Consider the following 23,149-nt stretch of genomic DNA (forward strand, 5'->3'; position numbering starts at 1 on the left):
GATGTTTTTTTTTTTGCTGAGTTTATATCCATAGTCACTTTAACTATACATTCATGTACTTATTACCTCAATTAGCCCGACTAACTGGTGCCTGTATATAGCCTCGCGACTGTTATAGCCTCGCTACTGTTATAGCCTCGCTACTGTATGTAGCCTCTCTACTGTTATTTTTCACTGTATTTTTACTGTTTTTATTTCTTTACTTATCTATTGTTCACCTAATACCTATTTTTTACTTAGAAATTGCACTGTTGGTTAAGGGCCTGTAAGTAAGCATTTCACTGTAAGGTTGTATTTGGAGCACATGACAAATACACTTTGATTTGGCAGATCAGCTGGAGCTCCTACTTCTCCTGTGGAACACTTGCTGTACAGATGTAGGATCTTATTTTGAGCCAGTTTGTGACAGCTGGAAAATAATCCTGCAGCATCAGGAAAAGTGAATTATTACATGGATTATATTTAATGGACATTTTTGTAGGGGTTGATACATTTTCAGTTAGGGCATATCAAGTCTTGACATTTCAAAGTGTAAATTACACACTTTAGAAGCCTTTTTAGTTTGCAAGAAAATTCTCAGGAACAAAAGATTGATCATATTAAGATCCTACATCTGTAGTATATTGCAACATCAAAGTAATGGAAGATTTAGGTTGTCTCAACTAACAATAAAAGCTCTTATCTACTCATGTAGATAGATAAAGAGAAGATCCTTATAGATACACAAAATAGCACATCTGCCATTTTGGAATATCAAAATACCTCATATCAAATGGCACACCTTTCCAGGTAGAGAGGACCTTTAATGCATTCTGGGTCATGGATAGACAGTGTACTGTATCTGCAAGGACAGTGTACTGTATATCTAAGTACTGTACTGTATATCGGTAATGACAGTGTTCTATTTGCAGAGTGTCTAAGCCAGAGATAAGACTGTTTTTTAGTGTACTACCCCTGTGTGTCACCTTGTAATGAATAGCTGCTTTATGGTCCAGGGCAAGGACACCTGGCACACAGACAGAACGCTTGCGCAGTGTATGTGAATGGTTTTTACCTTTCAGACCAGAGAACAAAGTGCACAGGAGAGACATCTGTGACAAACATTACTTTGAGTTTAGAAACATCTTGGATATATAATTCTGGGGATATTGTCAAAACCAAAGGGCCAAAATCTACCGAAACTACCTGGATGGGTGAACAAACGTGGAGTAACTGGGCTCTGAGGATTTAATGGATATTGTTTGCCAAATGGATTGTACTTGAGAGACGTAAACTGAAGTCGCAGAGAAGGTTGTCAACGGAACTACCAGCCAGGACTCCATTTTGGAGAAAAGGTAAGGTTCACATTCAGCGTTTCCCTTCTCTACTGACTGTTAGAAGGAAGCTAATGGTTTCCCTTCTCTACTGACTGTTAGAAGGAAGCTAATGGTTTCCCTTCTCTACTGACTGTTAGAAGGAAGCTAATGGTTTCCCTTCTCTACTGACTGTTAGAAGGAAGCTAATGGTTTCCCTTCTCCACTGACTGTTAGAAGGAAGCTAATGGTTTCCCTTCTCTACTGACTGTTAGGAGGAAGCCAATGGTTTCCCTTCTCTACTGACTGTTAGAAGGAAGCTAATGGTTTCCCTTCTCTACTGACTGTTAGAAGGAAGCTAATGGTTTCCCTTCTCCACTGACTGTTATGAGGTAGCTAATGGTTTCCCTTCTCTACTGACTGTTAGAAGGAAGCTAATGGTTTCCCTTCTCTACTGACTGTTAGAAGGAAGCCAATGGTTTCCCTTCTCTACTGACTGTTAGAAGGAAGCTAATGGTTTCCCTTCTCTACTGACTGTTAGAAGGAAGCTAATGGTTTCCCTTCTCTACTGACTGTTAGAAGGAAGCTAATGGTTTCCCTTTTCTACTGGCTGTTAGGAGGAAGCTAATGGTTTCCCTTCTCTACTGACTGTTAGAAGGAAGCTAATGGTTTCCCTTCTCTACTGACTGTTAGAAGGAAGCTAATGGTTTCCCTTCTCTACTGACTGTTAGAAGGAAGCTAATGGTTTCCCTTCTCCACTGACTGTTAGGAGGAAGCTAATGGTTTCCCTTCTCTACTGACTGTTAGGAGGAAGCTAATGGTTTCCCTTCTCTACTGACTGTTAGAAGGAAGCCAATGGTTTCCCTTCTCTACTGACTGTTAGAAGGAAGCCAATGGTTTCCCTTCTCTACTGACTGTTAGAAGGAAGCCAATGGTTTCCCTTCTCTACTGACTGTTAGAAGGAAGCTAATGGTTTCCCTTCTCTACTGACTGTTAGAAGGAAGCCAATGGTTTCCCTTCTCTACTGACTCTTAGAAGGAAGCTAATGGTTTCCCTTCTCTACTGACTGTTAGAAGGAAGCTAATGGTTTCCCTTCTCTACTGACTGTTAGAAGGAAGCTAATGGTTTCCCTTCTCTACTGACTGTTAGAAGGAAGCTAATGGTTTTTAGTATTTACAACACTCCCATTTGATTATTGTCTCTCAGCTATGTTCAGGATAATTTAATCAGAGCTCTGTGTTAGTAAGTCTTTAAGATGTATATTTCCTGTGGTTTTTTGTCTTTTTAAACACTTGAATTCTTAGTGTTCCATAAGCATCCATATCTTTATCTGGGACTTTACCAAATCATTTTGAGCATCCTTCTTCATTATCATAAGGCTGACCGTTTCTCATAATGTATAGGCTGACTGTAGTGTATCATAAATTCATAGAACAAAACTGACAATGTTATAAAGTCAATATCTAGAAGAAAATAGCCTCATTATTCACAGCAGTTTAGTCTCTGTATCTTTGTCCCAAATGGCAGACTATTCCCAAAATAGTCTCTATGGGCCCTGGTCGAAAGCTGTGTACTACAAAGGGAACAGGGTGTCATTTAGGATGCATCGTGTATATTGTTACAGAAAGCCTCTCGTGTGTAAAGCCAAAGCAATTACACATTCCCTAAATGAGCTGAGAGAGACTCGAGACAATAGTAATGATGATTAATCATGGATTAGCTATAATGTACAGTATATTACACACACACACACACACACACACACACACACACACACACACACACACACAACCCCTGTCAGCAAGCAGGCAATAATTATTATTACACTCCATATATAACGCCATAAGAGCAGTCAGGAGCGTTATGAAGCGTGAAGAATCTGTGGTTTTCATTAGTAAAGCTTGAGTGCGGAGGCTGCTTGCAGAGATAGAGACTACTATAGGTGAACTAATTCCCAGTGAAAAACACTGAGGCCAACGGAAAACGGATGGACCTTTTGCTCAATAGAGAAAGGACTTCCTGGAAGAGCAACAACACAACGTGAAGAGCAGGAAAACGGGGTCTTGTTATGAAAGCACAAACAAGTCTGTGTAATAATCAGACCTGTCTAAACGGTTCTTACTCCGGGAACACCTTGAATCCAAATACAGAAGTTGTCTTTCCAGTTTCCTCATCATTAGTTGATGTTAGGTGAAGAGCAGCTTTATGAAACTGTTACCAGGGGATACGGCCAGTTAGTTTACTCCATGGCAGGTTGACTTTCAGTTAGGCAGTATGTTTTCCTGACAGAAATAGTTTGGCCTAGGGCAGTATGTTTTCCTGACAGAAATAGTTTGGCCTAGGGCAGTATGTTTTCCTGACAGAAATAATTTGTTTGGCTACTATGTTTTCCTGACAGAAATAGTTTTAGTTCGGCCACTATGTTTTCCTGACAGAAATAGTTTTAGCTCGTCCACTATGTTTTCCTGACAGAAATAATTTTAGCTCGGCCAGTATGTTCTCCAGACAGAAATAACAGAGCCTCCAATTTTCTAAGAGTCTGGAGTTACATTCAAAGCCTACCATGCAAGCCTGGAAAATAATAGGTTGGCATTGGTGAAGGAGTTTCTTCCATTTTGTACAGTCTGTGTGTTTACCTCTTCATGAACATGCTTGGGCCTACACAGTGCTCAAGCCTAGGCCTTGCCTACTGTTTCTCCCCCAATAACAGTAGTGTATCTCAGGCAGCTGATCCCCATGGAGCCCCCTGGAGGACTCCGAGAGCCCGTTGATGTTCTGGGAGAGAATGAAGCGCTGCAGCAGTTCTTTGACGGTAAGACATTCTATAGGTGTGTCCCAAACAGCTCCCTCGTGGGGGAGAGAGAGAGGGGGGTGGTGGGGGAGAGAGAGAGAGGGGGGTGGTGGGGGAGAGAGGGGGGTGGTGGGGGAGAGAGAGAGAGGGGGGGTGGTGGGGGAGAGAGAGAGAGGGGGGTGGTGGGGGAGAGAGAGAGAGGGGGGTGGAGGGGGGAGAGAGAGAGAGGGGGGGTGGTGGGGGAGAGAGAGAGAGGGAGGTGGTGGGGGAGAGAGAGAGGGAGGTGGTGGGGGAGAGAGAGAGGGGGGGTGGTGGGGGAGAGAGAGAGAGGGGGGTGGTGGGGGAGGGGGTGGGGGGGGTGGTGGGGGAGAGAGAGAGAGGGAGGTGGTGGGGGAGAGAGAGAGAGGGGGGTGGTGGGGGAGGGGGTGGGGGGGTGGTGGGGGAGAGAGAGAGAGGGAGGTGGTGGGGGAGAGAGAGAGAGGGGGGGTGGTGGGGGAGAGAGAGAGAGGGAGGTGGTGGGGGAGAGAGAGAGAGAGGGGGGTGGTGGGGGAGAGAGGGGGGTGGTGGGGGAGAGAGAGAGAGGGAGGTGGTGGGGGAGAGAGAGAGGGGGGGTGGTGGGGGAGAGAGAGAGAGGGGGGTGGTGGGGGAGGGGGTGGGGGGGGTGGTGGGGGAGAGAGAGAGAGGGAGGTGGTGGGGGAGAGAGAGAGAGGGGGGTGGTGGGGGAGGGGGTGGGGGGGGTGGTGGGGGAGAGAGAGAGAGGGAGGTGGTGGGGGAGAGAGAGAGAGAGAGGGGGGGTGGTGGGGGAGAGAGAGAGAGAGGGGAGGTGGTGGGGGAGAGAGAGAGGGGGGTGGTGGGGGAGAGAGAGAGAGGGGGGTGGTGGGGGAGAGAGAGGGGGGGTGGTGGGGGGAGAGAGAGAGGGAGGTGGTGGGGGAGAGAGAGAGGGAGGTGGTGGGGGAGAGAGAGAGGGAGGTGGTGGGGGAGAGAGAGAGAGGGAGGTGGTGGGGGAGAGAGAGAGAGGGGGGTGGTGGGGGGGAGAGAGAGGGGGGTGGTGGGGGAGAGAGAGAGAGGGAGGTGGTGGGGGAGAGAGAGAGAGGGGGGGTGGTGGGGGAGAGAGAGAGAGGGGGGGTGGTGGGGGAGAGAGAGAGAGGGAGGTGGTGGGGGAGAGAGAGAGAGGGGGGTGGTGGGGGAGAGAGAGAGAGGGGGGGTGGTGGGGGGAGAGAGAGAGAGGGAGGTGGTGGGGGAGAGAGAGAGAGGGGGGTGGTGGGGGAGAGAGAGAGAGGGGGGGTGGTGGGGGAGAGAGAGAGAGGGAGGTGGTGGGGGAGAGAGAGAGAGGGGGGTGGTGGGGGGGAGAGAGAGGGAGGTGGTGGGGGAGAGAGAGAGAGGGGGGGTGGTGGGGGAGAGAGAGAGAGGGGGGGTGGTGGGGGAGAGAGAGAGAGGGGGGGTGGTGGGGGAGAGAGAGAGAGGGGGGGTGGTGGGGGAGAGAGAGAGAGGGAGGTGGTGGGGGAGAGAGAGAGAGGGGGGTGGTGGGGGAGAGAGAGAGAGGGGGGGTGGTGGGGGGGAGAGAGAGAGAGGGAGGTGGTGGGGGAGAGAGAGAGAGGGGGGTGGTGGGGGAGAGAGAGAGAGGGGGGGTGGTGGGGGAGAGAGAGAGAGGGGGGTGGTGGGGGAGAGAGAGAGAGGGGGGGTGGTGGGGGAAAGAGAGAGAGGGGGGTGGTGGGGGAGAGAGAGAGAGGGGGGGTGGTGGGGGGGAGAGAGAGAGGGGGGTGGTGGGGGAAAGAGAGAGAGGGGGGTGGTGGGGGGGAGAGAGAGAGAGAGGGGGTGGGGGGAGAGAGAGGCTCTGATTTGATGTCTCTAACCTTTCAGAACTGTCTTTAACGATCCCCCGTCAGGTGTAACGATCCCCCGTCAGGTGTAACGATCCCCCGTCAGGGGTAACGATCCCCCGTCAGGGGTAACGATCCCCCGTCAGGTGTAACGATCCCCCGTCAGGTGTAACGATCCCCCGTCAGGTGTAACGATCCCCCGTCAGGTGTAACGATCCCCCGTCAGGGGTAACGATCCCCCGTCAGGTGTAAAATGTATTCAAACAGTGATTCATCTTCCCAAAGTTACTACAGTTAGATTAGTTGTTAGGTAATGTTGTGAGGCAGTTTCAATTGAGAAATAGATACTCGCTTGGCTAGATCAGTCCAGTGTCAAGTTTCACGTTTTTTATTAGTCGTATGTATGGGATATGCATGGTATACATCGTCCAATCAAATGCTTACTTGTAGGTTCCTTCTGGAACAATGCAACAACAATAAGAAATAAAATAATATAAGAATTTGAAAATAAATGTCTCAGTAGAATATAATATTCTTTTAGCTTAAGTATAATAAAGAAAGGCCCAATTTCTAGAACAATATTTCCAGGTGTATTAGAGAAGGGGGGATGGGGGCAGTGTATAAACTGAGCAGTATAATAACAGTCTGGGAGCAGCAGCTGTGATGTGTGTGTAGCGTGAATGTATATCACAGGAGGTTGGTGGCACCTTAATTGAGGAGGACGGGCTCGTGGTAATGGCTAGAGCGGAATCATTGGAATGGTATCAAACACATGGTTTCCATGGTTTCCATGTGTTTGATAACATTCCATTTACTCCGTTCCAGACATTCTTATGAGCCGTCCTCCCCTCAGCAGCCTCCATTAAAGTGTGGGTGAGTGTGCTAAGGTGAGGAGAATCAGAGCGGGTGTTCAGTCCAGTTCAAGTGTTCAGCAGTCTGATGGCTTGTAGATACAAACAGTCTCTGAGCCTGTTATCAGACCTCATGCTCCGATAGTCTGCCCAACGGTAAGAGAGAGAGCATCTCGTGACTGGGGTTTGTGTGGGGTCCTTGATGATGCTGTGTGCCTTCCGCAGGCACAGTTTCAAGTAGATGTCCTGGATGGGTGGGAGCACGGTCTGGAGGCTCTTGCAGTCGTGGACGGAGAAATTCCCGTACCAGGCCGTGATGCAATCAGTCAGGATGCTCTCGAATGGTGCAGCGGTTGTGTTTGGAGAGGACCCGGGTTGGCATGCCGAATTTATTCAGCCGCCTTAGGAAGTAGAGACGCTGTTGTGCCCTCTTGACTAGTGGTGGTGTTGTTTGTCCATGTTAAGTCTTCTGTGATGTGGATGCAGAGGAACTTAAAACTAGCGACTCTTTTAGTCCCGCTGAAGTGGATCGGGGCATGTTCCCTCCTCTGCTTCAACAATTAACTCTGATGGAGAGGGTGTTGTCCTGGCACCACAATGCCAGTTCACTTACCTCCTCCCTATAGGCTGACTCGTCATTGTTGGTTATCAGGCCTACAACCGTGGTGTCGTCAGAAAACTTGATGATGGAGTTGGTGTGGCGCAAAGCCACACAGTCGGTGGGTGAACAGGAAGTACAGCAGAGGACTGAGGACACACCCCTGGGGGGGGCCCTGTGTTGAGTCAGTGTGGAGGATGACTTGTTGCCAATCCTCACAGCCTGTGGTCTGCCCGTCAGGAAGTCCAGGATCCAGTTTCAGAGCGAGGTGTCCTGACCCAGGGCTCTGAGTTTGGTGATTAACTTGGAGGGAACAATAGTGTTGAATGCTGAACTGTAGTCAATGAACAGCATTCTCACATAGGTGTTCCTCTTTCCAGATGTAAGTGGGTTCAGTGGGCCTGGCATGCTGGCCTTGATGTCGGCCATGACCAGTCTCTCCAGGCACTTCATGAGGACTGAGGTGAGCGCGACGGGGCGATAGTCATTTGGAGCATGTCACTTTGTTTTTCTTGGGCACCGGGACGAAGAAGGTTGAAGATGTCTGTGAAGATGCCCGCCAGCTGGTCAGCACACACTCTGAAGACAGGGAGGATTCACTCTTTTTGAGAGTTTATCTCACATCGGCCTCAGAGAGTGAAAGCACCTGGTTGTCTGGAGCAGCGAGATACTTCCTGGATGTCTGGAGCAGCGAGAGACTTCCTGGATGTCTGGAGCAGCGAGAATCTTCCTGGATGTCTGGAGCAGCGAGAGTCTTCCTGGTTGTCTGGAGCAGCGAGAGACTGCCTGGTTGTCTGGAGCAGCGAGAGACTTCCTGGTTGTCTGGAGCAGCGAGAGACTGCCTGGTTGTCTGGAGCAGCGAGAGACTGCCTGGTTGTCTGGAGCAGCGAGAGACTGCCTGGTTGTCTGGAGCAGCGAGAGACTGCCTGGTTGTCTGGAGCAGCGAGAGACTGCCTGGTTGTCTGGAGCAGCGAGAGACTTCCTGGTTGTCTGGAGCAGCGAGAGTCTTCCTGGTTGTCTGGAGCAGCGAGAGTCTTCCTGGTTGTCTGGAGCAGCGAGAGACTTCCTGGTTGTCTGGAGCAGCGAGAGACTTCCTGGTTGTCTGGAGCAGCGAGAGACTTCCTGGTTGTCTGGAGCAGCGAGAGACTTCCTGGTTGTCTGGAGCAGCGAGAGACTTCCTGGTTGTCTGGAGCAGCGAGAGACTTCCTGGTTGTCTGGAGCAGCGAGAGACTTCCTGGATGTCTGGAGCAGCGAGAGACTTCCTGGATGTCTCGCTATTGTCTGCCTCGAAGCGAGAATAGAATGTGTTAAGCTCGGCTGGGAGCTTCGGTGGGCACCACACAGCTGGATGTGCCTTTGTAGTCTGTGATAGTCTGTAGTCCTTGTCACATGCGTTGTGAATCAGAGTTGTGGAACATCAATTCAAGTTTGCGTCTGTATTGTCTTTTTGTGTCCCTAAAGGATTTGCGGAGCTCGTATCTGCTAGCTGTGTACACGCCGCACGCCACAGAGTCATCGGGATCCGTTCTGCTGACATTGAATGATGCAGTACGGATATCTCCGTTCATCCAGGGTTTTTGGTTGGGGGTATGTCCGGATTGTTATTGTGGGGACATCATCATCAACTAATTTCCTAATGAAGCCTGTGACTGACGATGTATACTGAAAACAAATATAAACGCAACATGTAAAGTGTTGGTCCCATGTTTCATGAGCTGAAATAAAAGATCCCAGTTCTGTGTTGATAGTTCAACGAAAGCTCGGTCCTCTTCCCTACTCAAACATTCCATATCTGGAGTTAAAGTTCAAAGGAACCAGTTATTTCACATTTTGAAGGCTAAAAATGGACAGCATACGAGGACCGATGAGATGCTTATGACAATTGAAATGCGTTCATAGAGTTAACAGACCAGAGACACTTCCCAGCCCCGTATCCACACAGGTGCAGCAGAGCTCTGACGTCCTGGACAGCTCAAGGCCACCTGTCCCACAATCAGTCACACAGTAATTAGATCAAGGCCAAACACATCGCTCTCAGGGACAAGCTAGTAGGACATTCTTTAAGTTCAGGTCTTTGTTTGTTGCGTGAGTGTTTTGTGACAGGAAAATGTCGCCTTGCATTTAACTCGGGTACATGCTAGGTATGTATTTGACCCAGGTCTTGTCCATAATATGTCTCCTGTCCTAGTCACTACACCGATGTGTCGGAAGCAGAACTCAGCCAGTACTGTGTGTGTTCATGGACATACAGGCTGTATATGGCTCTGAGGTGAGCTCCCCGTAGACATAGACTCCCCTACTGATGTATTTGGACAGTGAAGCTAAAACGTTTCATTTGGCAATATACTCCAGCATTTTGGATTTGAGTTCAAATGTTTTATGTGAAGCAACAGTACAGAATGTCACCTTTTTTTATTTTAGGATATTTTTCATACAATTCTGTTTTACCGTTTTAGAAATAGATGCACTTTATGTATCTTGTCCCCCCCAAGTATTTTTTGAAACTGCACTGTTGGTTAGGGGCTCGTAAGTAAGTAAGCATTTCACTGTAAGGTCTACCTGTTGTATACGGCGCATGTGACTAATAAAAATGTATTTGATTTGAAGGTGCCATAAGTATTTGGACAAATTCACTTTCACTGGTTTATTAAAGTAGTATATGGGACCAGATACTAAACTTCTGCCTAAATGTAATACGTAGGGGAGTGGACACACAGTAGATACACAGCAGGACTGGAACATCAACCACGTCACACACTGAGCAGTCATTTCTTCTAGTGACCTTCCTCTTTTCTGGCTGATAACAGTGATTTACTGCTGTCTCCTACAGCACAGGGAGCCTCTGAGCTGTGTCCTGGCTGATAACAGTGATTACTACTGTCTCCTACAGGACAGGGAGCCTCTATGAGAGCTGTGTCCTGGCTGATAACAGTGATTACTACTGTCTCCTACAGGACAGGGAGCCTCTATGAGAGCTGTGTCCTGGCTGATAACAGTGATTTACTGCTGTCTCCTACAGCACAGGGAGCCTCTATGAGAGCTGTGTCCTGGCTGATAACAGTGATTACTACTGTCTCCTACAGGACAGGGAGCCTCTATGAGAGCTGTGTCCTGGCTGATAACAGTGATTACTACTGTCTCCTACAGGACAGGGAGCCTCTATGAGAGCTGTGTCCTGGCTGATAACAGTGATTACTACTGTCTCCTACAGCACAGGGAGCCTCTATGAGAGCTGTGTCCTGGCTGATAACAGTGATTACTACTGTCTCCTACAGTACAGGGAGCCTCTATGAGAGCTGTGTCCTGGCTGATAACAGTGATTACTACTGTCTCCTACAGTACAGGGAGCCTCTATGAGAGCTGTGTCCTGGCTGATAACAGTGATTACTACTGTCTCCTACAGCACAGGGAGCCTCTATGAGAGCTGTGTCCTGGCTGATAACAGTGATTACTACTGTCTCCTACAGGACAGGGAGCCTCTATGAGAGCTGTGTCCTGGCTGATAACAGTGATTACTACTGTCTCCTACAGGACAGGGAGCCTCTATGAGAGCTGTGTCCTGGCTGATAACAGTGATTACTACTGTCTCCTACAGCACAGGGAGCCTCTATGAGCTGTGTCCTGGCTGATAACAGTGATTACTACTGTCTCCTACAGCACAGGGAGCCTCTATGAGAGCTGTGTCCTGGCTGATAACAGTGATTACTACTGTCTCCTACAGGACAGGGAGCCTCTGAGAGCTGTGTCCTGGCTGATAACAGTGATTACTACTGTCTCCTACAGTACAGGGAGCCTCTATGAGAGCTGTGTCCTGGCTGATAACAGTGATTACTACTGTCTCCTACAGGACAGGGAGCCTCTGAGAGCTGTGTCCTGGCTGATAACAGTGATTACTACTGTCTCCTACAGTACAGGGAGCCTCTATGAGAGCTGTGTCCTGGCTGATAACAGTGATTACTACTGTCTCCTACAGGACAGGGAGCCTCTATGAGAGCTGTGTCCTGGCTGATAACAGTGATTACTACTGTCTCCTACAGTACAGGGAGCCTCTATGAGAGCTGTGTCCTGGCTGATAACAGTGATTACTACTGTCTCCTACAGTACAGGGAGCCTCTATGAGAGCTGTATCCTGGCTGATAACAGTGATTACTAATGTCTCCTACAGGACAGGGAGCCTCTGAGAGCTGTGTCCTGGCTGATAACAGTGATTACTACTGTCTCCTACAGGACAGGGAGCCTCTATGAGAGCTGTGTCCTGGCTGATAACAGTGATTACTACTGTCTCCTACAGTACAGGGAGCCTCTGAGAGCTGTGTCCTGGCTGATAACAGTGATTACTAATGTCTCCTACAGTACAGGGAGCCTCTATGAGAGCTGTGTCCTGGCTGATAACAGTAATTACTACTGTCTCCTACAGGACAGGGAGCCTCTATGAGAGCTGTGTCCTGGCTGATAACAGTGATTACTACTGTCTCCTACAGTACAGGGAGCCTCTATGAGAGCTGTGTCCTGGCTGATAACAGTGATTACTACTGTCTCCTACAGCACAGGGAGCCTCTATGAGAGCTGTGTCCTGGCTGATAACAGTGATTACTACTGTCTCCTACAGGACAGGGAGCCTCTATGAGAGCTGTGTCCTGGCTGATAACAGTGATTACTACTGTCTCCTACAGTACAGGGAGCCTCTATGAGAGCTGTGTCCTGGCTGATAACAGTGATTACTACTGTCTCCTACAGTACAGGGAGCCTCTATGAGAGCTGTGTCCTGGCTGATAACAGTGATTACTAATGTCTCCTACAGTACAGGGAGCCTCTATGAGAGCTGTGTCCTGGCTGATAACAGTGATTACTAATGTCTCCTACAGTACAGGGAGCCTCTATGAGAGCTGTGTCCTGGCTGATAACAGTGATTACTACTGTCTCCTACAGGACAGGGAGCCTCTGAGAGAGCTGTATCCTGGCTGATAACAGTGATTACTACTGTCTCCTACAGTACAGGGAGCCTCTATGAGAGCTGTGTCCTGGCTGATAACAGTGATTACTACTGTCTCCTACAGTACAGGGAGCCTCTGAGAGCTGTGTCCTGGCTGATAACAGTGATTACTAATGTCTCCTACAGTACAGGGAGCCTCTATGAGAGCTGTGTCCTGGCTGATAACAGTGATTACTACTGTCTCCTACAGTACAGGGAGCCTCCATGAGAGCTGTGTCCTGGCTGATAACAGTGATTACTACTGTCTCCTACAGCACAGGGAGCCTCTATGAGAGCTGTGTCCTGGCTGATAACAGTGATTACTAATGTCTCCTACAGGACAGGGAGCCTCTATGAGAGCTGTGTCCTGGCTGATAACAGTGATTACTACTGTCTCCTACAGGACAGGGAGCCTCTATGAGAGCTGTGTCCTGGCTGATAACAGTGATTACTACTGTCTCCTACAGGACAGGGAGCCTCTATGAGAGCTGTGTCCTGGCTGATAACAGTGATTACTACTGTCTCCTACAGCACAGGGAGCCTCTATGAGCTGTGTCCTGGCTGATAACAGTGATTACTACTGTCTCCTACAGCACAGGGAGCCTCTATGAGAGCTGTGTCCTGGCTGATAACAGTGATTACTACTGTCTCCTACAGGACAGGGAGCCTCTGAGAGCTGTGTCCTGGCTGATAACAGTGATTACTACTGTCTCCTACAGTACAGGGAGCCTCTATGAGAGCTGTGTCCTGGCTGATAACAGTGATTACTACTGTCTCCTACAGGACAGGGAGCCTCTGAGAGCTGTGTCCTGGCTGATAACAGTGATTACTACTGTCTCCTACAGTACAGGGAGCCTCTATGAGAGCTGTGTCCTGGCTGATAACAGTGATTACTACTGTCTCCTACAGGACAGGGAGCCTCTATGAGAGCTGTGTCCTGGCTGATAACAGTGATTACTACTGTCTCCTACAGTACAGGGAGCCTCTATGAGAGCTGTGTCCTGGCTGATAACAGTGATTACTACTGTCTCCTACAGTACAGGGAGCCTCTATGAGAGCTGTATCCTGGCTGATAACAGTGATTACTAATGTCTCCTACAGGACAGGGAGCCTCTGAGAGCTGTGTCCTGGCTGATAACAGTGATTACTACTGTCTCCTACAGGACAGGGAGCCTCTATGAGAGCTGTGTCCTGGCTGATAACAGTGATTACTACTGTCTCCTACAGTACAGGGAGCCTCTGAGAGCTGTGTCCTGGCTGATAACAGTGATTACTAATGTCTCCTACAGTACAGGGAGCCTCTATGAGAGCTGTGTCCTGGCTGATAACAGTAATTACTACTGTCTCCTACAGGACAGGGAGCCTCTATGAGAGCTGTGTCCTGGCTGATAACAGTGATTACTACTGTCTCCTACAGTACAGGGAGCCTCTATGAGAGCTGTGTCCTGGCTGATAACAGTGATTACTACTGTCTCCTACAGCACAGGGAGCCTCTATGAGAGCTGTGTCCTGGCTGATAACAGTGATTACTACTGTCTCCTACAGGACAGGGAGCCTCTATGAGAGCTGTGTCCTGGCTGATAACAGTGATTACTACTGTCTCCTACAGTACAGGGAGCCTCTATGAGAGCTGTGTCCTGGCTGATAACAGTGATTACTACTGTCTCCTACAGTACAGGGAGCCTCTATGAGAGCTGTGTCCTGGCTGATAACAGTGATTACTAATGTCTCCTACAGTACAGGGAGCCTCTATGAGAGCTGTGTCCTGGCTGATAACAGTGATTACTAATGTCTCCTACAGTACAGGGAGCCTCTATGAGAGCTGTGTCCTGGCTGATAACAGTGATTACTACTGTCTCCTACAGGACAGGGAGCCTCTGAGAGAGCTGTATCCTGGCTGATAACAGTGATTACTACTGTCTCCTACAGTACAGGGAGCCTCTATGAGAGCTGTGTCCTGGCTGATAACAGTGATTACTACTGTCTCCTACAGTACAGGGAGCCTCTGAGAGCTGTGTCCTGGCTGATAACAGTGATTACTAATGTCTCCTACAGTACAGGGAGCCTCTATGAGAGCTGTGTCCTGGCTGATAACAGTGATTACTACTGTCTCCTACAGTACAGGGAGCCTCCATGAGAGCTGTGTCCTGGCTGATAACAGTGATTACTACTGTCTCCTACAGCACAGGGAGCCTCTATGAGAGCTGTGTCCTGGCTGATAACAGTGATTACTAATGTCTCCTACAGGACAGGGAGCCTCTATGAGAGCTGTGTCCTGGCTGATAACAGTGATTACTACTGTCTCCTACAGTACAGGGAGCCTCCATGAGAGCTGTGTCCTGGCTGATAACAGTGATTACTACTGTCTCCTACAGTACAGGGAGCCTCTATGAGAGCTGTGTCCTGGCTGATAACAGTGATTACTACTGTCTCCTACAGTACAGGGAGCCTCTATGAGAGCTGTGTCCTGGCTGATAACAGTGATTACTACTGTCTCCTACAGGACAGGGAGCCTCCATGAGAGCTGTGTCCTGGCTGATAACAGTGATTACTAATGTCTCCTACAGTCCAGGGAGCCTCTATGAGAGCTGTGTCCTGGCTGATAACAGTGATTACTAATGTCTCCTACAGTACAGGGAGCCTCTGAGAGCTGTGTCCTGGCTGATAACAGTGATTACTACTGTCTCCTACAGTACAGGGAGCCTCTATGAGAGCTGTGTCCTGGCTGATAACAGTGATTACTACTGTCTCCTACAGTACAGGGAGCCTCTATGAGAGCTGTGTCCTGGCTGATAACAGTGATTACTACTGTCTCCTACAGTACAGGGAGCCTCTATGAGAGCTGTGTCCTGGCTGATAACAGTGATTACTAATGTCTCCTACAGTACAGGGAGCCTCTGAGAGCTGTGTCCTGGCTGATAACAGTGATTACTAATGTCTCCTACAGGACAGGGAGCCTCTATGAGAGCTGTGTCCTGGCTGATAACAGTGATTACTACTGTCTCCTACAGTACAGGGAGCCTCAGAGCTGTGTCCTGGCTGATAACAGTGATTACTACTGTCTCCTACAGGACAGGGAGCCATGTATAGGGTAGGCTACAGCGAGCCTGGAGGTGATGGACCACACCATTACACTGTAATGGTTACATACTGATATTAACTATGGGTTAGTTTCACCTGGTGACCTATAACCTTGGCAGATTCATGTTCTGTAGGGGAGAGAGAGCGAGAGAGCAAGATCTAGAGAGAGAGGTGGGAGAAAGGGGGAGAGAAAGATCTAGAGAGCGAGAGAGGGAGGGAGCAAGATTTAGAGAGAGGGAGCAAGATTTGGAGAGAGGGAGCAAGATTTGGAGAGAGGGAGCAAGATTTGGAGAGGGAGAGCAAGATTTGGAGAGGGAGAGCAAGATTTGGAGAGAGAGACTGTGAACCAGAATGAGGCACTTGTGAAATGTAATGAAAATGAAAATGTGTTTCCAGGATGCCAGGATATGAGTGGGGTTCTGGAGAGTGCGGTGGTGGACACCAGCATACTGGAACAGTACCTCAGCAACGACATGGACCCAACATTGTAAGCATCCATGTTTACTTTATTGTACCTGAGGGTAAATCTGTTTCCAGTACCATCTAATACCTGGTAAGCATCCATATTCTTAGTCCATCTACCACCCGTAAACACAGCCAGCTGTGTTAAATGGATTGGAGGACACACATAACAGTGTTTACAACACAACGGCACAATCCTAGAGCTGGGGTGGCCAACCCTCCTCCTGGAGACCTACTGGGTCTGCAGGCTTTTGTTCCTGCCCTACACTGTACCTGCTGCAGGTGGGCAGCTCTCCACCATGGCACCAACAGCTACAGCTGTAGGCTTTGTTGTTAGCTAGTCAAGACAATGACAAGTTAGGTAAGCAGAGAGAAAGACTAGTTCTAGAAACCTTGTCTTTGGAGGGCCATGTCTTACTGTGACTGTCTTTGGAGGGTCATGTCTTACTGTGACTGTCTTTGGAGGGTCATGTCTTACTGTGACTGTGACTGTCTTTGGAGGGCCATGTCTTACTGTGACTGTCTTTGGAGGGTCATGTCTTACTGTGACTGTCTTTGGAGGGTCATGTCTTACTGTGACTGTCTTTGGAGGGTCATGTCTTACTGTGACTGTGACTGTCTTTGGAGGGCCATGTCTTACTGTGACTGTCTTTGGAGGGTCATGTCTTACTGTGACTGTCTTTGGAGGGTCATGTCTTACTGTGACTGTGACTGGCTTTGGAGGGCCATGTCTTACTGTGACTGTGACTGGCTTTGGAGGGCCATGTCTTACTGTGACTGTCTTTGGAGGGTCATGTCTTACTGTGACTGTGACTGTCTTTGGAGGGCCATGTCTTACTGTGACTGTGACTGTCTTTGGAGGGCCATGTCTTACTGTGACTGTGACTGGCTTTGGAGGGCCATGTCTTACTGTCACTGTCTTGGAGGGCCATGTGTGACTGTCTTTGGAGGGCCATGTCTTACTGTGACTGTCTTTGGAGGGCCATGTGTGACTGTGACTGTCTTTGGAGGGCCATGTCTTACTGTGACTGTGACTGTCTTTGGAGGGCCATGTCTTACTGTGACTGTCTTTGGAGGGCCATGTCTTACTGTGACTGTGACTGTCTTTGGAGGGTCATGTCTTACTGTGACTGTGACTGTCTTTGGAGGGCCATGTCTTACTGTCACTGTCTTGGAGGGCCATGTCTTACTGTTACTGTGACTGTCTTTGGAGGGCCATGTCTTACTGTGACTGTGACTGTCTTTGGAGGGCCATGTCTTACTGTGACTGTCTTTGGAGGGCCATGTGTGACTGTGACTGTCTTTGGAGGGCCATGTCTTACTGTGACTTTGTCTTCCTAGCATGTTACCAGAGTCACCACCAGATTCTGGTTCAGAACCGTGTTCACCTCCACAAATACCAGGTGAGTCACTGTGATAATGAAACCTCTTCCTTTATTGGCAATACCTTATCAACAACGGTTGATAGGAATCTCTTTTAATGCCAAGTGTTACAAACAGTACAACCATGTCATAATAATAAAATGTTACAATTAAAATGAATGATATGACTGCCTTTGCCCCCGTTCCTGACCTAGACGTGAGCTACGGCTACCAGGAAGTCTTCCAGCCAGTGACACGTCCTCCAGCCTCATCGTGTGGATATAAAGAGCAACCCCCACCACACCCAGGACTGTCATACCACCAGGGGTTGACTAACTTTTACACCAAGACAGACACATCTCCAGGCTCACTGCCTTACCACCCCCCCATCCACCACCCCCACTACCTGATCCCAGGGGAGAGCTATATACAGGCTAACACTGCCCCCACACCGCCCGTCCACCACAAGGCTCTCCAGCAGCATCAGCCTCCTCCACGCCAGGGCTTGGCAGACAGCTACCCCAGGGCCAACGCACCCCCGGTCCCAGATCTACCTCCAGGCCAAGCCGCACACCTAGCCCCAGGCCTAGGACTGCCCTCATCCTGCCTACTACCTGTGCCAGGATGCCCTTCACAACCAGGATATGCATACCTGCCTCCCACAGCTGGGCAACACACAGGGTGAGGACTACTACTAAACTACCGTACAGTACATATGGGTACATAAACTACCGTACAGTACATATGGGTACATAAACTACGAAACTATCGTACAGTACATATGGGTACATAAACTACTTAACTACCATACAGTACATATGGGTACATAAACTACTAAACTACCGTACAGTACATATGGGTACATAAACTACGAAACTATCGTACAGTACATATGGGTACATAAACTACTTAACTACCATACAGTACATATGGGTACATAAACTATCGTACAGTACATATGGGTACATAAACTACTAAACTACCTTACAGTACATAAACTACTATTCTACCGTACAGTACATAAACTACCGTACATTACATATGGGTACATAAACTACTAAACTACCTTACAGTACATAAACTACTATTCTACCGTACAGTACATAAACTACTAAACTACCATACAGTACATAAACTACTAAACTACTGTACAGTACATATGGGTACATAAACTACTAAACTACCATACAGTACATATGGGTACATAAACTACTAAAGTACCATACAGTACATATGGGTACATAAACTACTAAACTACCATACAGTACATATGGGTACATAAACTACTAAACTACTGTACAGTACATATGGGTACATAAACTACTAAACTACCATACAGTACATATGGGTACATAAACTACTAAACTACCGTACAGTACATATGGGTACATAAACTACTAAACTACCGTACAGTACATATCAGTTTGAGAATGACAGTCAAAACATGTTTTACTTCAACGGATATAAATGTTAAGTGCCCTCTTATCCTCTCCTCCTCCTCCTCCTCTTCCTCCACAGGCTTATATTACCTGACTGTAAGAAGAGAAGACGAACAGAACCCCTTGAGGTACAGAACCATTTGGTGGCTGTTCCTATAGCAGCGGGTTCTGAGAGTGGAGGCGGTGACGTCCCGTCCTATGACAGTGACGGGGCCACAGGGAGCAGCTCTGGGACCTATCAGCTCCTCACCTGGGATCGCTACCAGCCTGGCCTGTGGACACCGCTCTACAACAGTAACTATGACATCCTGTGAGTGGCTCTCTGCTTTACGTCCCCTCACTCGTCACCAAGGCTCATGCCTTAATAAGCTGCCTGTCTTAAAGGCTCTAACTCAAAGGCTATTCAACTAACGCTACATTCTTTTAAGGGACTGATTTTGTTAAAGTTAAGCGCAGGGCCGAACAAATATTTTTCCCTTTCTATGTCTGACCATGTCATAACTCATCAGTAATATCTTTGTCATTTCTTAGCCAGCAGGAAAATGGTTTAGTCATGAGTCATTGTAAACAAACCCCATTTGGTTAAATTATTGACTGAAATGGACACAATTGACTCCTACTGTATGTTATTCCTATCGTACTTGGTCATTCATAATTATAAACTGGGTGGTTCGAGCCCTGAATGCTGATTGGCTGAAAGCTGTGGTATATCAGACCGTATACCACGAGTATGACGAAACATGTATTTTTACTATTCTAATTACGTTGGTAACCAGTTTATAATAGCAAAAAGGCATCTCATAGGTTTGTGGTATATTGCCAATATACCACAGCTAAGGGCCACCCTGTTCAAAGGCTCTTTAATCTTTTGTCTTGCCCGTTCACCCTCTGACACATACATCATCCATGTCTCAATTGTCTCAAGGTTTAAAAATCCTTCTCTAACCTGTCTCCTCCCCTTCATCTACACTGATTGATGAGGATTTAACAAGTGACATCAGTAAGGGGTCATAGCGTTCACCTGGATACACCTGGTCAGTCTGTGTAATGGAAAGAGCAGGTGTTCTTAATGTTTTGTCACTCAGTGTAGCTCGCTCTATTGTCTCTCCACAGCCCTTCCCCCGGTTACCATGTCGACACCGATAAAGGTTTCAACTACTCCACAGCTGACGAGTCCTTTGTGTGTCAGAAAAAGAACCACTTCCAGGTCACGGTTCACGTAGGGATGTCCGGAGACCCCCTGTACGTCAAAACCCCCATCGGCCCTGCGCCAATAGAGAGCTTCCACGTCAAGGTGTTTGGTGTGAAGGTTAGTTTAACACCATCTCCCCGGGAACGTCAGCGTCTGACCTCTGCAGACGACTTTACATGATGCAGAGGCAATTAAAAGCACTCGTTTTTTTTGTTAGTATGTAAGTTAGCAGGGTTGTTAGAAAGGTTACTTTCTAAATGTCACCCGTTACTCCCCAACCCTGCTAGTTATGCTAGTTAGCTATACTTTGACCATTTGTTCTGTCTCTGCAGCTTGAGGCACAGACTCACAAAGTCACCATAGAACAGTCACAGCCTGATCGCAGCAAGAAACCATTCCTGCCAGTCAAGTGAGTGTCCTGTCCTCCATTTCATTATACTATTTACTGTAGACTGCTGTGTTCAATGTTGTGAGTGTAATCTGTCATTCAGATCTGAACAATGACACAATAGTGATTAGAAAGGCAGATCTCCACAGAACGTGGCTGTGTTTTTGCAGAAAAGTGATAACTATGGCTGAGATTAATCCGATCAGCGGTAGCTCCACGTAATAGCACGTTTGACTTTTTAAAGGTAATTTCCCGTTGAGCCGTCATAAGCAGCGTTTACTGTAAATGCTGTCTCCGCCAACGCAGGAACATTGCCTTTCAAAGGTATATGATGCATAACCAAAAAAGGGGGCAATTTGGATTGAATCTCGGCCTACATTTCTGAATAACATCTCATCCCTCAGAGTGAGTCTACCAGGGGACAAGATCACTAGAGTTACTCTCGGTCCTAAATTTCTGAATAACGTCTCATCCCTCAGAGTGAGTCTACCAGGGGACAAGATCACTAGAGTTACTCTGGGAAGACTGCACTTCAGTGAGACCACTGCCAACAACATGAGGAAAAAGGGAAAACCCAACCCTGACCAGAGGTTGGTTATTACATGTTGTTACCATGTTGTTACCATGTTGTTACCATGTTGTTACCATGTTGTTACCATGTTGTTACCATGTTGTTACCATGTTGTTACCATGTTATTGCCATGTTATTGCCTTGTTATTGCCTTGTTATTGCCTTGTTATTGCCTTGTTATTGCCTTGTTATTGCCTTGTTATTGCCATGTTACTAATATCCTCATTGAAAGAGACGTTTCAACATGTCGTTCCATGTGTCCTTGTGTTATGACCAGGTACTTCCTGATGGTGGTGGGTCTGTACGCCACAGTGAGGGAAGAGAGTTACCTGCTGATAGCATTCATGTCAGAGAGGATCATAGTCAGGGTAAGTACTGAACCAGAAGTACTAAAGCAGGGATCATCAACTTTATTTCTTTGCTCAGAAAACTTGGGGGGCCAAATGAGACCGCCCGGGGGCCAAATTTGGCACGCAGGCCGCCAGTTGGGGAACCCTGTACTAAAGCATTTAAAAGCATGGGACTCAAGCACTAAGTACTAAAGCATGGGACTCCTTGCTAAAATTAAGATTAAATAAAGAATACATAAAAATGTAATAAAATGTAGTTCCTACCATGTTTCCATTGGACAATTAGTTCTAGAATGCACCGTGATCTAAATGGAACCAACCGTAACCAGAACTGTAAACTCTTCCGTGTTCCTCCACTACAGGCGTCGAACCCGGGCCAGTTTGAGAACGACAGTGAGGTGTTGTGGCAACGAGGACATGCTCCGGACGCGGTGGTGTGCCATGGGAGGGTGGGCATCAACACAGACACCCCCGATGAAGCCCTGGTGGTCTGTGGCAACGCTAAGATCATGGGGCAGGTTATGCACCCCTCTGACCGCCGCGCCAAACACAACATACAAGAGGTAGGAAGCAGCACATGCATGCTCTTATATAATAGCTATCAAAATAATGGTTTTGGTGTGAATTAACAGGAAGGAACATAGAAATGCCTTCTCAGTGGCCCAGGGAATGATATCTTACCTGACGGGACAATATTACAACTGTGTAGGTGGATTCAACAGAACAGTTGAAGAGGATATCTCAGATGAGGATCGTGGAGTATGACTACAAGCCTGAGTTCGCCTCAAAGATGGGGATCGATCACATACATGAAACAGGCATCATAGCCCAGGAGGTGAAGGAGCTGCTGCCTACTGCTGTCCAATCGGTGGGGGACGTCACCTGCAGCGACGGAGAGAAGATCCACAACTTCCTCATGGTGGACAAAGTAAGTGTCCTTTCCCACGAAATTTAAGACCTGATAATATATGATCTGTGTGATAATCAGTATGAGGATTGCCAAGAGATCTGTCAGAGTTATGGTCCCACTTTGGGGCGGCAGGGTAGCCTAGTGGTTAGAGCGTTGGGCCAGTAACCGAAAGGTTGCTCGATTGAATCCCTGAGCTGACAAGATAAAAATCTGTCTTTGTGCCCCTGAACAAGGCAGTTAACCCACTGTTCCCCGGTAGACCATCATTGTAAATAAGAATTTGTTCTTAACTGACTTGCCAAGTTAAATAAAGGTTCAATTAAAAAACGTTTTACTATGAAGAACAATGTATTGTACCATTTCTAATTGTCCCCCATAGGAGCAGATCTTCATGGAGAATGTCGGGGCTGTGAAGCAGCTGTGTAAGCTGACTGACAACCTGGAGAACAGGATTCAGGAGCTGGAGGAGTGGAACACACGGTCAGCCAAGCTGAAGAACACGGGCGGCCTGCGCTCCAGCAGCAACCCTGCTAACAGCAGCACTAAAGGGTAATGTCACAGTACCACCAGGGGGTGCTATTCTCTATGGCCTATTGCCTACAAGTTCTCTTTCAGTTTTCAAAATCATTTGGAGACACTGAGAGATTTTCACCCAACATAATAACTTTTTTTTTTATTACATACAGTCAATCAGTTTAGTCAGGTACTCAGAGACTCTGTTTTCAGATCCCTGCTGTCTTTAAACAATTTCTTACATTTCATTTCACCTTTATTTAACTAGGCAAGTCAGTTAAGAACAAATTCTTATTTACAATGACAGCCTACACCGGCCAAACCCGGAAGACGCTGGGCCAATTGTGCGCCGCCCTATGGGACTCCCAATGACAGCCGGTTGTGATACAGCCTGGTGTGTATGAGACAGAGGGGTAATGAGGATGGTTGACCTCTGGATGTGTTGTGTGTCTGTCTTTGACCAGGGTCACTCTCATGGGGACCATCAACACTTTCTCAGCTCAACCATAACAGCCCTACGGCTTCTGCTTTATGCCCTCTGTACTGTCAAATATCTC

At 47.8% G+C, this 23,149-nt stretch overlaps 1 protein-coding gene across 4 annotated transcripts in view; it reads left to right on the plus strand.

The window, feature by feature from the left end:
- The first annotated feature begins 1,045 nt into the window (after positions 1 to 1,045).
- LOC120031916 (myelin regulatory factor-like protein) overlaps positions 1,046 to 23,149 on the plus strand; it is a 39,358-nt gene continuing 17,254 nt past the window's right edge. For 2 of the 4 annotated variants that reach the window (XM_038977765.1, XM_038977768.1), the window contains exons 1-13: positions 1,046 to 1,334; positions 4,016 to 4,104; positions 15,802 to 15,892; positions 17,209 to 17,270; positions 17,445 to 17,910; positions 18,748 to 18,978; positions 19,782 to 19,977; positions 20,193 to 20,269; positions 20,728 to 20,838; positions 21,097 to 21,187; positions 21,532 to 21,732; positions 21,879 to 22,097; positions 22,459 to 22,628. In XM_038977765.1, coding sequence (XP_038833693.1) covers positions 4,029 to 4,104; positions 15,802 to 15,892; positions 17,209 to 17,270; positions 17,445 to 17,910; positions 18,748 to 18,978; positions 19,782 to 19,977; positions 20,193 to 20,269; positions 20,728 to 20,838; positions 21,097 to 21,187; positions 21,532 to 21,732; positions 21,879 to 22,097; positions 22,459 to 22,628 — 1,991 coding nt within the window. In that variant the 5' untranslated portion in view covers positions 1,046 to 1,334; positions 4,016 to 4,028. Of the gene's footprint in view, positions 1,335 to 4,002; positions 4,105 to 15,801; positions 15,893 to 17,208; positions 17,271 to 17,444; positions 17,911 to 18,747; positions 18,979 to 19,781; positions 19,978 to 20,192; positions 20,270 to 20,727; positions 20,839 to 21,096; positions 21,188 to 21,531; positions 21,733 to 21,878; positions 22,098 to 22,458; positions 22,629 to 23,149 lie in introns of all 4 variants that reach the window. The other 2 variants (XM_038977767.1, XM_038977769.1) reach the window with 2 other exon arrangements.

The sequence above is a fragment of the Salvelinus namaycush genome, chromosome 38, assembly GCF_016432855.1.
Source record: "Salvelinus namaycush isolate Seneca chromosome 38, SaNama_1.0, whole genome shotgun sequence".
NCBI lineage: Eukaryota > Metazoa > Chordata > Actinopteri > Salmoniformes > Salmonidae > Salvelinus > Salvelinus namaycush.